Source organism: Rhinatrema bivittatum, chromosome 5 (assembly GCF_901001135.1).
Source record: "Rhinatrema bivittatum chromosome 5, aRhiBiv1.1, whole genome shotgun sequence".
NCBI classification, from domain to species: domain Eukaryota; kingdom Metazoa; phylum Chordata; class Amphibia; order Gymnophiona; family Rhinatrematidae; genus Rhinatrema; species Rhinatrema bivittatum.
In genome coordinates, this window is record NC_042619.1 from 83003990 (window position 1) to 83022183 (window position 18194).

At 44.3% G+C, this 18194-nt stretch overlaps 1 protein-coding gene across 6 annotated transcripts in view; it reads right to left on the reverse strand.

Moving 5' to 3' along the window:
- The window catches only part of XPO4 (exportin 4), a 340414-nt gene that overhangs the window by 35007 nt on the left and 287213 nt on the right, over window positions 1-18194 (reverse strand). For 5 of the 6 annotated variants that reach the window (XM_029602525.1, XM_029602521.1, XM_029602524.1 and 2 more), the window contains 2 exons: window positions 8251-8431; window positions 281-399 (listed from right to left, as the gene is read on the reverse strand). In XM_029602525.1, coding sequence (XP_029458385.1) covers window positions 281-399; window positions 8251-8431 — 300 coding nt within the window. The remainder of the gene's footprint in view (window positions 1-280; window positions 400-8250; window positions 8432-18194) is intronic. The other variant, XM_029602522.1, reaches the window with a different exon arrangement.

The following is an 18194-nucleotide window of genomic DNA, read 5'->3' on the forward strand; positions in this document are numbered from 1 at the left end:
ATATATATTTATTAGCATTCATAGTCTGCCAGTCCAGCATGAGATTTCGGCAGAATTAGAGAGACACTGCCAGGAACGGTACAATGGGAGAGATTTCTGAAAAGCAAGATAATAACAGAACATTTCTTTTAATTCTAATGTTAAAAATTAAACAAAGCCTCCAAAATCAAACTAAGAGCAAGTCATTTAAAATGTATCTTTGCAACTTCTCCAAGCTTTACGAATACCTATACAGAAACTTTCAAAATCAGCATTTTACATTCACACTTCTGTTCCCTACCTTTAGCAGATCCTGTGACATCAAGGGCAGAACTATGTTTACTCCATATAAAACAACATCTGCAGCTGACACTGATTTGTTTGTCGCTTGCCCTGGTTCATGTCCTCTGAATACTTCATCTGTAGGTGACAAAAATAAGCACAGAAAATATGCTAAAACAAATGCCAACATGAAGACAAGTATTCCAGAAAAGCATGGAAATTATGAAAAGAAGGCTGTGAAAATTCTGTTGGTTCTTCATACATTTATTTTATTGTTGGACAAGCAGCTCACAAACTTTGGGGCTGCAGGGAAGACAGTTATATAAAAGTGAAATTCTGGTTGCCAAAAACCAGCATTCTAATAGAATCATGCTAATGGTTTACGTGATCTGTCACATGAATAATCAGCAGAAGCTTTTCCCAAACTCGAGAACCAATGCTTAAATTCTGACAGAGGTTCAGTGGAGCTATCTGAAGCAGAACCCTGGCAAATGTTTTCAAACTGTGCTGGAACCATGAACAATGCTCATGGCTAGGCTGAGCACACTTGTAATCCTTCACAGGCACTACTGCTGATTATCTGTGCAGGTCAGGCTTACCTTCCAGCTCCACTTCTTGGTTGCTGGCAACCAATCTGCTGAGCCTGTGAGTGTCCTTCCACCCCCCCTTACCTCCTGTAATCAGTTAGCTGAGCCGGAGTACTCTGACCCACTTCCTGCAGCCCTGCTGTGGGGCGAAGAGCTTGCTTCCCTTCCCAGCCTTCTACTTCTTGCACCTGCCTGTGGCCAATCAGCTGAATCATCACTCTTAGAGCCTGCCTTGTTGCTCGAATCTGATCTCAGTACCCTTTGGTTCCAGATATGGGGGAGAAGGGGAGAAAAATGCATGCAGTGGATGGATGCTGGGGAAGGTGAGAAAAGAGGCGGGGCAGATGTTGGGGGAAAAGGGAAAAAAGGCAAAGAGCAGATAAGGGAGAAAATGGATTGCGGGTGGAGGCAAGGTGTAAAACGTGGAAGGATGGGAAAGGAGGCATTACATGAATGAGGAATGATGTGAAGATGAAGGAATAGTAGGCGGCAGTGGAAGGAATATTATAAAGGCATGTAAATGTAGGAGAGAAGAAAATGGAGTGAGGGAATGGCAAGATATGAGAAAAGCTAAGGAAACATGAGAACAATGTCAATAGATGGTATATAATTTTTTTTTTAATAAAAAGATGGCAATGAAAGGAAAAGATGGAAGCTGAAAAGAGAAATATGACGAGAACAAAGGAGAAAGGAGATTAAACACAGAGCTTGAGTCCCTGGAAGCAAAAACAGCAAGTGGGAGCCTAAGGTAGAAAGACCACACTGCAGAGCAAGGGAGGGGAGGGGCAAGGGAGCAGAAACAACACATGATGGGGGGGTAACACCCATTCCCTGGTACTCTTACAGTAATATGCATAATCAGGCCAATGCAATACAATGCGCATATAAACGTGCATCCTACTGGGCGCCCCATTTATTTATTTTTTTTAACGCATGCACATCCACCTCTCCTGGGTGCCCGATGCAATATGTAAATGAGCTGCCGTGCTAAAACGGACACGCTATGGATAAATTGTGCATCCCTAGCATGTCCTTGGCATCTAGCGCACAGAAAATGTGGCTGTGCCTGGGTTACCAAAACGGACGCTCAACTTATGAGAGTCTGTTTTATTCCGCAGCAGCGAATTTACCAGCATAATATACATGATCTGGAGTGTGTATATTGTGCGTGTGTATTGTGCACCCAGAAATGTTTTCCCTTTTCAGGATGCTGCTTTCTGTGGGTTCTCCTACTTGTATTGTGATGATCCTAGGTAGGAGGAACCATGGAAAAGCAGTATTTTTTGTTTTTAAGTAAACCCCTTGACGTAAGGCAAGACTTTACGCCTGCCCTGGGATAGGCTAAAATTTTGACAGGTTAAAAAAACACACCTTAGGCACACGGTGATTTTTCGCATTGTGGGGGTAATAGCTAATACCTCATCTACATGACATTTACATTTGATGAGCGCAATTAGCTACACCTTTGTGTCGACACGCGTTTTGGAGGCGTAATCCCCTTATTGCTTCAGGGTTATGGACATGCACCCAAAATGAGCATCCAGCCGCTCGTTAATCAATGCACTAGGTTGGATGCACTTTATTGCACTGGCCTCAATGCCTCATAAAAAAAGAAGGAAAATAGGGGGAGGAGGTGCAACAAGAAGGAGGCCTTCCCCCCTTTGAAGAAATTATTGCTCAACAGCAGTGCACACACTCCCACCCCCCCCCCCCCCCCCACACACACACACAAAAATATTAAAGGGAACCTTGACCATGAGCAAGCATGTTCAAAGTCTGCAGGCTAATTATGCTGATCTTGTGATTATGGATCAGCAGCTGGTCCATGAGTTTCAAAATGCTTGCTCAAGGACCAATGCTGTGCAAGCAAAATGAGCAATGTGCAATGTCAGGATTGTGGTAACCCCCATCCCCACCTCCACTGATGCCCAGTTGCACAAGTCAAAGCATCTCTTGCCCCTGAAGTATGATTTCAGCTGGGGTGAGGAAAAGAGAAGCTCTGGGAAATATTTTATGAAAATTTAAGCCTTGTCTAGAACTAGAACTTTCCCATATTTTCTATGCCACTAGATGATGATAGAACCACTGAGACCAAATGACCTCAGTTCCTTGTCCAATTCAATAAGCACCAACAGATGTAAGACAAAGGCTTTTAGAAAAACCCTAAGAGAAAAAAAATACCACACACAAAATCCTGGAGATAAGCCAACTAAAATTACCTTAAGGGGCTGAGCTATGGAAATTACCTAGAAAGTAACCACTAAAGTAAGCAAAACCTAACAAGATGCAACATCTAGACAACATTACTGGGCGGGGGGGGGGGGGGGGGGGGAGAGAACGTGTAGCCTGAATTCCACGTCGCCTAACCAGTTGGATTCTAACATGCCCCTCCAGAATCAATCCTGCCAAGACAAAACCATGAGAGATGCAATCTACTTGTCAGACTGTGCAATTACCTCGGAAAACTTAAGCTTGTTGGTGTGCAAAGAACAAAACAAATTGGATGGGCTCTATAATCGCATGATTCCACACCAGATAAAAAGCAAACTTTTCAAATTTGTGGATAGCAGATTTGGGTTGTCAATTGTTCACATGAGGAGAAGGCAAAATATCGAAAGTAAGATAAATTGGTTAAGGTGGAATTCTGACACTACCATAGGCAGAAACTTTAGATGAGTGCATCACTGACTCCCCACTTGGGGATGATCAAAACATGTAATGATTAGAGATGTGAATCGTGTCCTCGATCGTCTTAATGATCGATTTCGGCTGGGAGGGGGAGGGAATCGTATTGTTGCCATTTGGGTGTTTAAAATATCGTGAAAATCGTTAAAATCGTGAGCCGGCACACTAAAACCTCCTAAAACCCACCCCCGACCCTTTAAATTAAATCCCCCACCCCAAATGCCTTAATACTTCATCAACTTTGGGAGGGAAGTACTTACTTGCCCTAAACCAATGGCAGGAAAACCGGCACACTAAAACCCCCTAAAACCCACCCCCGACCCTTTAAATTAAATCCCCCACCCTCCCGAACTCCCCCCAAATGCCTTAAATCACCTGGGGGTCCAGCGGCGGTCCGGAACGGGCTCCTGCAATTGAATTGTGTTGTCTTCAGCCGGCGCCATTTTGCAAAATGGCGGCCGCAAAATGGCGGCGGCCATAGACCAACACGATTCGACTGCAGGAGGTCGTTCCGGACCCCGCTGGACTTTTGGCAAGTCTTGTGGGGGTCAGGAGGCCCCCCCCCAAGCTGGCCAAAAGTCCCTGGGGGTCCAGCGGGGGTCCGGGAGCGATCTCCTGCCGCGAATCGTTTTCCGTACGGAAAATGGCGCCGGCAGGAGATCGACTGCAGGAGGTCGTTCAGCGGCGGTCCGGAACCCCCGCTGAACGACCTCCTGCAGTCGATCTCCTGCCGGCGCCATTTTTTTTTTAATTAAGAATTTGTCTTGTGTTTCTAATATAGGAAAGAACATACAATTTTCTCTATCATTTTGGCCATATATGAACAAAGAAAGTGATTGAATGTCATATGATACACATGGGCAGATGGAGAATAATGTGCCAAAGCATCTGCACTTTTTTTTTTTACCCTGATACTCCTTTACCCTCTTCATTCTCATCTTCCCTCTCTCTCTCTCCCCTACTCCTTCCATATTTCTCTCCAGCTCATCCTCCTCCCTTGGTTCTTCTCCACTTACTCTCTCCCATGTCTAACCCCACCAAGTTCTTCTCAGTCCCCCCCATGCTCTTTATTTCCCATCTTCTATCCTCCTTAACTTCATCTCCATCTGCCCTATTATGTTATTTCCCATTTCTACTCATCTCACACACAAGGATCCTTTCCATTTTGCTCCCTGACCTGATTGCTCTTCATCTTCCCCTGCTCTTGGATTTCTCTTACTCTCCTCATTTCCCATCTCTTTTGTCCCCCTGTTCTTCTCAATCTCTACTTTCTTCCTCTGATTCCTCTATCACCCCACTCCCAGGTTCCTCTCCATATTCACTACTCTCCTTCAGGTTTCTCTCACGCTCCTGGTGCACAGTATTATGGAAAGAATAGTGACAAGTCAGCAGGACTGAAACATAGTGAGCATGTGCTCTCTGTCACCTCAGCTGATCTTTCCTCATGGTAAATGCTTTTTTTTTTTTTTTTTTAAATCAGGAGGCATAGGATGAAGAGGAGCAACAGCAGCTCCAGAAATTGGGAGTGTGCGCTTACTGTGTCTTCGAGCCACCAGTCTGCCACTACTGCTGATCTAACTGCCAGGGAGGGGAGGTAGAGGAAAGTTGTCCTTTTAAACCTGATAATGTTTGCTGTTTTTTCACCAAGACTATGTCCTGTATTCTAGGGATGCACCAGTGGGGGCCCCTAGCTAACATACTCTTGCACTGCCTTTGAGGATCTTCCTCAGGGTTAACGGAATCAGTGCAGATAGTTGTGACAAGTTTTAAGGAACAATGGCTTCCAAACAGATTTAAATATATGTAACAAGCCGTTAAGCCCGTCACAACGGGCTACATTACATTTTTGTTTTCGGTCCATTTTCGAAAACAGCACCCTCCTACACTTTTTCTCCCTCATTCCCCCTTCCCCTCAGTCACTCACCCCCTTCCCACCCCTCAGTCTTACTCACTCTCTGTCTCCCACTGCCTCCTTCCCCTCACTCTCACCTCCCTCCCCTTCCCTCAGTCACTCCCACCCTGTCTCAATCCCATCCCCTCTCCCTCAGCGCCTCCTCCACTCCCTTTTCTCTGCTCCACAACTTCTTACCCTTCCACTTACTCTCACCTCTCCCTCTCCCCTCACTCTTCCCGTCCCCCTCCCCCTCAGTCCCTCCCTCCCACTCTGTCCCTCCCCCTCACTCAATGCCTCCCTCCCTCTCATTCAGTCCCTCCCTCCCCCTCACTCAGTCCCTCCCCCTCACTCTGTCCCTCCCCCTCCCTCCCTCCCTTAGTCCCTCCCCCTCCCTCAGTCCCCCCCTCCCTCCTTCCCTCACTCAGTCCCTCCCCCTCACTCAATCCCTCCCTCCCCCTCACTCAATCCCTCTCTCTCTCCTCCCTCCCTCGCTACAGGCCGTCGCTGCCGCCGCCGCTGCCACCCGACGCCGCCGCCGCTGCCACCCGACGCCGCCATCGCCGCTGCCGCCGCCGCCATCACCACCCGCCATCCAACGCCGCCACCGCCGGTGCCGCCGCCGCCATCGCCGCTGCCGCCATCACCACCCGCCATCCGACGCCGCCACCGCCGGTGCCGCCGCCATCGCCGCCGCTGCCACCCGCCGCCATCACCACCCGCCATCGCCGGTGCCGCCGCCACCCGACGCCGCCACCGCCAGTGCCATCGCCGCCGCTGCCACCCGCCACCGCCACTGCCGCTGCCACCCGACACCGCCATGTTTTTTTTTTACGCTGGCTAAGACTGACGTCCTTGCCCGCACATGCGCAGTAGAGCTGCGCTCTACTGCGCATTTGCGGCCGTCGGTCATGGCCCATTTATAAGGTAGATAGTGGGTAAAGACAATTTGTGTTATAGTTTCAAGCTGGGATTCAAAGTCAATGAGTATAAAAGTTAAATGAAAACTGAGCTATATGTAAAATCAATTGCACATGTAGAGGTCAATATTCAAAAGCCACTTAGATGGATAACTTAAAAGTTATCCGTCTAAATGGCAAAACTGGAATATTCCGCCACTCATCCAGCTAGAGTTTAATCAGATAAATGGGGGGCATTCCAGAAGTGGGCAGGGGAAGGAGCAGCATTAGCCAGATTTATCCAGCTAATTCTGGTCAGGCCACAGATTTGTCCTAAAGATAGCCAGATAAACAGTCTGTACTGCTGAATATACCCTATTAGTTAGCTGGATAGTTATCTGGCCAACTAGTAAGACTAAGTTTATATACAATATGCATGCTATTATGTCTCTTATTTTGTTGGGAGCCACTGATGTAAGTTGTGTAATTGGTAAGTAATTTATATACAGGTCAAATGTTGATAGATGGCCCATTGAGAAAGCATCACAGGACACAAAATACTGCTGGTTTGGCTGAAGCTTGGTCACTATCTGATTGAATAAAACTTACATTGTCCTTACCCCTTTTTTGTTGCTCCATTCACTTGAGTCAACAAGGACTTATTTCCTGAATACCAAGAAACATCTTTAAAGCTGGCTAACTTGAGCTAAATGCTCCTGTACCATAGCTCTCTATACTCCAAATAGGAAACAACTTATATGAAAACGGTATTCCTTGTAGTTTAGGACTGTTGCAATCAGACACTCTGCTAGGCCTACTGGAGAGCAGTGTGTGCCTGCGCCATCTCTCTGACATTATCACTGACAGGGGAAGCATTAGGGATTTGCAATTTGAGGGAAGTCAGAAACCATAAACTTCAAAAGCAGCCTCAAACTACAGAGGACATAACTATTTACATGACTTAGGCAGCAGAGCTAGATCCTGGTGCAAGTCTCCAATCTGAAAGAGCTGGCAAGAGGCACCATTCACAGCCCATGAGGAAAGGAGTTCCAGTCATCCTGCAGTTGTTAAGTTATTTTTAAGGTTGTTAACCACTTAGGGAGTATTTGGTTTAGATGGTATATCAAGTTGAAGGAATAAATAAAACAGTGACAGCTAATGGCCAAATTTAGGGCCCATGATGTAGGGTTTCAGAAAGACCCAAGTGCATGGCCCCGCCCAAGGACTATGACTGCAATGACTGGGTCTGAGTTGGGAGGAGAACCAAAAGATACCGGACAGTATAATCCAATAGAAGTGCTCGATTGATACAAATATCAACCCAAATAGGGTTTTCCCATTTGGGTTGATGATAGCTAGAGAGAAAGAGAGCTATAAACATATGTACACATACATACACATCAATTTTATATATATATGTAGTAAGACCCCGGTTAGATTGCTGGCTGCACCTGGGTGCTACAATGCCAGAGTCCATCTGACAGGAGGAGGTTCAACCTCCTGGGCCCTTATCGTTCTATACCTATAACTACACACCAATTTTTCTGCTTCCCCACCCTAGAAGGAAAACCTAAGGAATATACACGTACAAATATGTTTACACTTATGGAGAGCAATTTTCAAAGCCATTTACCCAGGTAAATTAACAAACTGAAAATGAACCTCTTCTGCCCGGCTAAAAATACATACCAGCTTCCCCAGTGCCTGGCCAGGAAAATCAATCTGTGTGCGTTGTTTTACAGCAAATTTTTGCCCACACAAATTGCAGGTGCAAAGTCTGTGGGTACGTTTGGTCCATGGACCTTGTAAGGCAATTTTCACATTAATAATGAGCTACAACATCTTTGGACACAAAGTACTTGTGCACTTTGCAGACATGTGAAAAATGCCCCATGGAGTTCCGTTTCTCATGAACTGTCTACTGTACCTGTATCACTGAAGTCTATAAATTCTTTTGATAGAAGATTAGTAAGAAGTTCCATGATAAGAAGAAGGTCTTGATATTGATCTTCTTCGGCTGTGACGTCGATTCGCTTCCGTCCTAGGTTATTCTTAGAATAGACCTGGAGAAGAGTCAGGCAGGCCTCGTACAGGTTCATGGCTTTGGACTTCAGTCAAAGAAGGAGTGGGGGGTGGGGGGAAACAAATGCAGTGTACAGAAAATAAGCTTACAACTGACTGAAAAATGGTTATTGGCGATCATTAAATGATTTTGCAGTAGTTATGTATCCTTGTTTTCTGCACCAGAGGATGCTTATAAGCTTATAAACTAATCTGACAGAAGATGAATTTAGAAATCTAAAACAGTAGCAAATCTTCCACCCTCTTAGAGAATGCCCTCTAATACACAGTGAGATATTACTGACACAGTGCTTCTTACTTCATAAGTTTGTATTACTGGGAACATATCTGACAGGACAGCAAGATGAGCGGTTTTGTAAAGCAAATAGCAAAGCAGCACCTTCTAAGGTTTTAGAAAAATAAGGCAACAGCAACAAGGCAAAGGATTATTTCTGGCAACTGGAACCCACTCAATGTAAAACCTTTTATTTTATTTATTTAAACAATCTTATATTCCGCCTCTTCCATTGTTCAGGATTGCGATCAAAGAAATAATGTTCAACAATAGACTATTTACATTTATAATTAAATATCAGCCCTAAAGTAGAGCTACACTGATTTCAGAATGCACAGGGAAGCAATTTTTAAGCGCAAAGCCACAGGTAAACATTGCTTTAGCTGCAGAAATGATTTGCCCACCCAATATGTATATAGGTTGACTTTCGTGCATATGGGACTTTTATCGGACTGAGCAGATAAGTTCACAAGGGTGGGGTTGGGGAGGAGTGTGGACTTATGCACATACTTTTGTATTTTCAAAAGTATGCATGTAGATTTTGTCAAAATACTTCCTGCGCACAAATTAATTTTATTACTGTGAATGGGTAGTTTTGGTTGGATAATTTTCAAAGCAAACATATAAATATATTAAGTTCACTTTGAAAACTGGTACAAATTATGCATTTTATTTGCCAAATTATGCAGGCTGTTGCAAAATTACTCCCAAAGTGCTTTCTTTAGAAAGCAAATACACCTCTCCACCTAGAAGAAAGTTTATTAAATCAATCCTCTCCAAATATATCATCAAAGCCAGATTGAGAGAAGTAGCCCAACCTTGCCAGACAAGGTTTTGCTACATAAATAGTCATATAAGATTCCAACTCCTTGTTTTATCTATTCCAATGTTTTTTTTTTTAGTGTAACTTACTTGCAGGCCGATTCAGTAAAATCCGCGGGAGAGCGGACGAACGCCCGCTCTCCCGGCCCGCGCAATTCAGTATTCAAATTAGGTGGTGTGGTAGAAACGGGCAAAAGGAGGCGCTAGGGACACTAGCGCGTCCATAGCACCTCCTTTTAGCCCAGAGCGGCGGCTGTCAGCGGGTTTGACAGCCGATGCTCAATTTTGCCGGCATCGGTTCTCAAGCCCGCTGACAGCCACAGGCTCGGAAACCGGACACCGGCAAAATTGAGCGTCCGGTTTTCGGCCCGACAGCCGCCGGCCCATTTTAAATTCTTTTCTTCTTCTTTTTTTTTTTTTTTTAATTTTTTTTTTACTCTTCGGGACCTCCGACTTAATATCGCCATGATATTAAGTCGGAGGGTGTACAGAAAAGCAGTTTTTACTGCTTTTCTGTGCACTTTCCCGGTGCCGGCAGAAACTAGCGCCTACCTTTGGGTAGGCGCTAATTTCTGAAAGTAAATTGTGCGGCTTGGCTGCACATTTTACTTACTGTATCCTGCGGGCATACCTAATAGGGCCATCAACATGCATTTGCATGTTGAGGGCGCTATTAGGTGCCACGGGTTGGACGCGCGTTTTCCTCCCCTTACTGAATAAGGGGTAAGGGAAAACGCGCATCCAAATGCCGGCTAACAGTGCGCTCCATCGGAGCGCACTGTACTGTATCGGCCTGATAGTAATGACGGCAGAAAAAGTCCAAAACGGTCCATCTAGTCTGCCCAGCAAACTTCCCAAGGTTGTAACTGCCGCTCCATGCAGGTTACCCCCATGTTTCTCTTAAGGGTAGTAACTGCTGCTCCATGCCGGTTAAGCTTTTTATTTATTCCCATCTCCTGGCCTTTTAGGGAACTTACCTTGGCATAGCTAAACTGCCTGGTAAGGGGTTTTTCCCATCACTAAAAACATGATAGGGGTCCATATTCAGTTGTTGAACAGCTAGATAAGTTAACCAGATAGACCTATCTAGCTAAATTAACCGAGATATTCAGTGGCGTGGCCATGCCACTGAATATATCCAGCTATCTTAAAGGTTAGCTGGATAGGTATATTGGCTAACTTTAGACCTGCCTGCGGCACAGCCAGAGTTAACCAGTTAACCTAACCTTTTCAGTTATCCGTCAAAATGGCTTTTGAATATCTACCCCTTAGTCGTCTTTCGGAGACTAATACAGGAATTTTCCTCTATTACTGGTATTTCCTTTGCTAAAATTTCATAAATGTATTTATTTGATTTATATTCAGCCTTTCAGGCACTTCAAAGCGGATTACATTTAGGTACCATGGGTATTTTTATATGGTTGCCCTGTGAAAGGGAACATTAATGTTCAAGACCTTAAAAAAAAAAAAAAATACATGCGAACAAAAACATGGGATTTAACTGTATAAATCAGTTTATAAAAAGGGCAGAATGGAGGGAGCTCTCCAACTGAGAACTTTCCTTGGTCACACATATGAATCTTTATAAATCCACTCAGTTGCATCTCATCACCATCTCTCATATCCACACATCTCTACAATGAAAGAATCTGACTGGGCAAAACAGCTGTCAATCAAATTGACCATGTTTCAGTACAGAATTTTCAACACCCCTCAGGGAAATACAACTTCCTGAGAGAAAAGCAACATTTTTTTATCTTCATTTTGAACATTCGCTTTAAGCATAGATGTTATTTTCTATTAATTTAGTGTCTTTAAAACCATGGGAGATCAATTTATTATGAGCCATTAGGAGCAAACTACCAGAAATACGAGCGGTGATCAAATAGTTTGGGCTGATTTCTATTTCTGGGTTGTTGACAAAATAACTATGAAAATGTATTTTTATACCTTTTTCCAATCTTAATCAAAGTAGCTTACAATGTCATTCAAGCACTATAAACACAATAAATCACTAAACAAACAATTAAGAAAAAATGTATAATGGTAGAACAAAACGTATGTAACAACTGTTGATAAATGTATATAATTTATCATATATAGTTTCCAACCACCCAAAAATAATCTCTACTATCCCTCCTCATATACCACAAATCCTTTAATATCAGCTAACTCATCAATCTTCAGCCCCATATCCACTCTTCCTCCAACTACAATAAAAATCTTCATTATTCACCACTCAACAACCGGAAAGTTCAACTAACCATCATTTAGCAGCACTTTTTTTTTTTTTTAAACACTGCACAATTGCACAGGGCTGGGGACTTCGAGCAGGCATAAAGCATATGCATACATATTCCTTTACAGCCCTGTGGCACCACACCAACAGGGTCATTTATCAAAATGCGTTATGGCATTAACATATGCAATAATACAATTATCGCATAGCGTGAATGCAAATTTTTGAAGGGGTGGGATTGGTGAGGGGTTTGGGCGGGATTAATTAAAATGAGAGGCAATATCGCACTATGTTATCTCGCCCTAGCTTGATAGTACCCTGTTATAGAGTCCATCAAGCTAGGGCGAGAGAACATAGTAAAAATCTCATCTTTGTGAGACTTTCCTCACTCCAAATGATGTCAAATCTGCACAGAGGTGTACTGTGCAGTCAGTACGTCTCGATTTGCATGTAAAACTGGCCCCTACACCACCACCATCTCACCTCAAGCTATTAGCTGGCCCTCCTATAGGCATATAAATAGTTGAATACTATGAAGACCTTATAAATAGTTTCTCTCGGCACTGTGTGAGCTGCGAAATAGGAAGTTTCGTGGGCTGCGAAAAGGTTTACGCATCCTGAGGTACTACCTATGTGAAGCACTATGTTACCGCACTGTGCAGTAATTCTAAACATTACTCTAAACACGCTCCTTTCTCTTACCGCAGACATTATCCATGCAATATTATAGCATTTTGATGAATCTAGGGGTAAGTTGGGTGAAGAACACTGGGACAGCTGCCAATCAACTGCTAATATTTTTATTTTTATTCATTTTCATCTACATTTAAGTAATCACTCTTACTTCCAACAAAATTCGAGATACATAAGCATATGTTAAGACACAATCACATCACAAAAAGTCTTCAGCAATATCCACAAGAAAATACTCTACAAATGATCTTTAAGCATATAATCTATATTATTCATATACCCATGACCCCACAGTAAAGGAAATAAAGAAACAACTGGTGGGGGGAAGGAATCCTGGGAGTTTAACAAGGAAAATATAAAGAAACAGGCTGTTGTATCCAAACCTATATATCATGTACTTTCAGGGACTAGATTGTTACTAAGGATTGGGTAGTTATGGTCCTAGCGTTTATAAAGGATTTCAATTGCTCTGGAATAAAGAAAATGAAGGATTCCTCATTCGCTCTGACTAGGCATTTACAATGATATCTCAGTGTAAAATTATAACCAAGAGCTATTACTTGAGACTTTAAAGCCAGGAATTCACGGCGTCTCTCTTGTGTGACACGAGTAAGGTCAGGGTAAATTCTGACCTGCTGAGTAAAGAAACTAGCTGATAAATTTTTAAAATATCTTTGCATTATTTGGCTTAAATCAGCCTCATTGAAGAAAGTCACTATCAGGGTTCCCTGTTCATAGACTTCTTCCACAGAACTTTCCAGAAACTGCGTTAGATTCTCTAATATCTCAGGCTGTTTTTGGTTATTTCTTGCACTAGTAGGTATTGGTACAAAAGACAGCTTATTCACTACCGGTAAATTTTGTTCTTCAAATCTTAACACTTCTACCATAAACTTTTTCAAAGTTATAAGCAAATTTTGACCTAAAATTCTAGGAAAATTTAACAAACGTAGATTTAATCTTCTATTAAAATTTTCCAGTTGTTCTAATCTCCTATTATGATAGTTTATATCCTTTATCAATTTTACCACACAGTCTGAGTTCTTAGAAGTTAAGGATTCTGTTTTTCCAATCTGTTCTTTAAATCCAGAAGACTGCTCCTCCATTTTCCCTTCCAGTACTTCCATCTTTTTCTTCACACGCCTCAATTCTGTCCCTTATTCCTTATGACACTGGCCTAAAGTGGCCATTAAATCCCATAACGCTTCCAGCATTACAACCTCAGGTCTAGGTGGAATGTGAAAAGACTCACCCATATCTTCCGAATGGGTCAAGTCATTTTCCTCCCTTACTGTCCCAGGCATTTCTGTCGCTCCAGCCGAGGTTCCAGATTTGCTGTCCGGCGTTGAAGTCAGGAAACACGCCCCAGCTCCCACGCTATTCGGGTCCTCCGACCGCGACTGTGCTAAGCTCTGCCCGGGTAAGACCGCTCTCAAGCCCCCACCATCCGGAGTCGCACATTCGACGTCATCCAATGGCGCCCCGGGCTTGGGAGAGGAGCCAGACAATCTCGGGACCTGAGGAGGTTGAAGGTACGGAGGGCTCAGAGTCACCTCCCCTGGTGATTCCCTCGCTCCCTCGAGGTTACTCACAGCGGGGAATTCGCCCTCCTTTTCGATGGTTGGAGTGGAACGGTAGGATGTTATCAATCTCTGGGAGGAGGGCATAGCGGCTTCGGTGGGATATAAGCGCACTTTGCCCTTTCTTTTAGGAGGAATCTTAGAAGAAACCTAAGCGCACAGAGAGAGTGTTCCTCCGATCCAACTTACTCAGCCGCCATCTTGCCCCCCAGTTGCTAATATTTAAAGGTAAAGGAGCAAGAGCTGGGGGAAAGAAAATAATTGAGGGAGGGAAGGCATCAATGGTTACTTTTTGAATACAAGGTATAACCTTGGATGGACCTGGAAATATTTTTCTACTGGTTTTTACCATGTCTGTACCTGTGCTTCAGAAGAAACTCGAAGCCAGAAGACACAGAAGAAAAGCAAAATATAGAGTTGCTTACCTGTAACAAGTACTGTCAGTCCTCATATATGGATGACATCATCAGATGGAGACTGGCACTGAAAACATATGTCAAAGTTTCAAGAACTTTGACTGAACCTCTCTGAGCATGCTCCGACATGCAATATACTACATGTCCACACAGGATCCCCTCAATCTTATAACATAGAATTCATAATAAAATAAGAATAAAACCCACAAAGTGGAAACGGAAATCTGTGGGAAGACGGGAGAGTTTCGAGAGAACTGACATCCTGCTGTCCTCTGAGAAAACCTGTTACAAGTAAGCAACTCTGCTTTCTCCGAGGTCAAGCAGGATGGCAGTCCTCACATGTGGGCAAATCCCTAGCTACAGACAGCCCACCCAACAGAAAAGGGGAGCAACAAAACAGGTGCCCTGGGCACAACAAATTTTGTTGGTAACAGAAGGGGGGGCAGTCTGAAAAGAAATAAAGGGCCTTTGGGTTTTACACCTCAAACAGGTTCCAAAGGACAGACAAGCCAAACCCGTTGCGATGGCCATCGCCATCCAGATAGTAATGAGATGTGAATAAGTGGATGGAACTCCATGTCGCAGCCTTGCAGATCTCCTTCATGGAGACTGATCGCAAGTGGGCCACTGACGCTGCCATGTTTTGAACAGATTGAGCTTTGACATGGCCCCCAAGATGCAATCCCACCTGTGCATAACAAAAGGAGATGCAGTCTGCTAGTCAACTCGAAAGCATTTGCTTGACAACAGCGATCGCCAACTTGTTCTAGTCAAAAGAAAGAAAAAGCTCCAGATAGAAGGCTAAGGCACTCTTGCAGTCCAAACTGTGCAAAGGCTTATTTGCCTTGGTATGAATTGAGCCTGGAAAAGAATGTTGGCAGGATGATGCACTGGTTAAGATGGGAGTCCAACACCACCTTAGGCAGGAACTTAGGTTGCATACACAAGTCCACCCCTATCATGAAAAAACAGTGTAAGGTGGTTAAGTCACTAAGGCCTGGAACTCACTGACCCTGAGTGCTGAAAAGACCACCACCAATAATATGACCTTCCAAGTCAGGTAATTCAGGTCACAGGAGCACAGTGGCTCTAAAGGAGCTTTCATCAGCTGAGCCAATACCACATTGAGGTCGCAAGACACAGTGGGAAGCCTTAGAGGCTTCAGATGAAGCAGACCTCGCATAAAACGTACAACCATAGGCTGAACAGAGATGGGCTTACTCTCTACACAATGTTAGCAATTATTAGGAAGGGAATGATAAATAAATCGGAAAATGTCATAATGCCTCTGTATTGCTCCATGGTGATACCGCACCTTGAATACTGTGTACAATTCTGGTCGCCGCATCTCAAAAAAGAAATAGTTGCAATGGAGAAGGTATAGAGAAGGGCGACCAAAATGATAGAAGGTATATAAAGGGAATGGAACAGCTCACTTATGAGGAAAGAATAAAGAGGTTAGGGCTGTTCAGCTTGGAGAAGAGACGGCTGAGGGGGGATATGATAGAAGTCTTTAAAATCATGATAGGTCTAGAATGGGTAAATGTGAATCGGTTATTTACTCTTTCGGATAATAGGAGGACTAGGGGGCACTCCATGAAGTTAGCATGTAGCACATTTAAAACTAATCAAATAAATTTCTTTCACTCTATGCACAATTAAACTCTGGAATTTGTTGCCAGGGGATGTGGTTAGTGCAGTTAGTGTAGCTGGGTTTAAAAAAGGTTTGGATAGGTTCTTGGAGGAGAAGTCCATTACCTGCTATTAATCAAGTTGACTTAGAAAATAGCCACTGCTATTACTAGCATCAGTAGCATAGGATATACTTAGTTATTGGGTACTTGCCAGGTACTTTAGCCTGGATTGGCCACTGTTGGAAACAGATGCTGAGCTTGATGAACCCTTGATCTGACCCAGTATGGCAATTTCTTATGTTCTTATATTCTTACATTATGGTAATAGGTGCCAATCGCACTCAGATGAACCATGAGTTGGTCTTCAGACCAGCTTTTGAAAGGTGTAGAAGGTAGTTAAACAGTTTTTGTGGTGAGCAGGAGAAAGGATTTAGGACTTTGCTCACAGCACACAGAAAACCTCCTCCACTTCAGTCTGTAGGACTTTCTAGTGAAAGGCTTTCTGGAAGCTATAAGGACTCGAGACACATCTTCCGAGAGATTGAGTGTTTGCAGGATCAGCTTCTCAGCATCCAGGCTGTGAGTGACAGGTCCTGAAATTTGGGATGGCACAACTTCCCCCAATCCTGGGTGAAGAGATCTGGAGAAGTCCCCAGTCTGATCGGTTTCCGAATGGACATCTCCTGGAGGAGTGGAAACCAAACCTGTCTCAGCCAATAAGGGGCTATGAGGATCATAGGCCCTTTATCCTTGCAAAGCTACAAAGTCTTCGTCATCGGAGATCCTCACCCCAGTAGAGGGTGAGGGCATTGAGGCTGGTTTGCCATGTGTCCTGTACTTGGAGCAGAACTGAGGAACCTTCCTGTTCCAAGGCATTGTAAACACTTCCCCAAAGACAGAAAATCTGATTTGCAACCCCTGATCCAGAGAACATTTTTGGGTTCTGAAGTAACTACTCGGTCTGTTTGCATTCTCCATTCCGGCCAGAATCATGGCCCTGAGCACCATCCCGTAGGAAAGGGCCCATGACCATATCTGGACCGCTTCTTGACACTAGAGGTATGATCCCGTACCCCCCTGATTGTTGACATACCACATTACCATTGAGGTGTTGGTCTGTATCAGCACAATATTTTGGACAGCTGATCTCTAAACGCCACTAGCACGTATGGAGCTCCAGGAAATTGATCTGACAAAGTTGTTCCTGGGTGGACCACAGACCTTGGATGCTGAGCCTATTAACATGAGTTCCCTAGCCCAGGGTGGACGCATCCATGGTTAGAACAATTTGGACCCGAGGACTTTGGAAGGCCACTACCTATTCCAAATTGGAAATGTCCCACCACCAGGACAAAGAGTCCCGGAGAGTCGGAGTGAATTGGCTGCAGTCCCATAAATCCTGAGTGGCCTGATGCCACTAGGACCTTAGGGTCCATTGGGCTTTCCGCATGTGCAGATATACCAAGGCAGTGACATGAACCGTTGCAGCCCAGCAGCCTCAAAATGCACCTCGCTGATACCTGCTGGCTCTCCTGAATCTCTACTACGATGGTCAAACTGATGGCCCACTGCCGGGACAGAAAGGCCTTGGCTTGAGCCACGTCTAGCAGGGCTCTGATGAAGTTCAATTGAGGTGATGGGCTGAGATGTGACTTGGGGTAGTTTATAACGAACCCTAGTGACTCCAGCATCCAGATGGTGGAGCATATGGACTCTTCAGCCCCTGCCCGAGAAGTGCTCTTGACCAAATAAATTGTCCAGATAGGGGAAACGTGGACTCCCAGTCTGCAAAGGTACGCTATCACCATGGCTAAGCATTTTGTGAAGACATGTGGGGCTGATGCTAGCCCAAACGGCAGAATGCGGTTCTGGAAGTCCTGTTTTCCTACCACTAATCTGAGATACTTCCAGTGGCTAGGGAAGACCTCGATGTGAGTGTAAGTGTCCTTCAGATCGAGGGAGCATAGCCAGTCCTCTTTTTGCAGGAAGGGGATTAAGGTGTCCAAGGAAACCATCAAACTTTTCTCTTTAGAAATGTGTTCAAGGCCCTTAGGTCTAGGAAGGGACGGAGTCCTCCTGTATTCTTTGGATTCAGAAGTACCGGGAGTAAAATCCCCACCCTCTTTGCCCT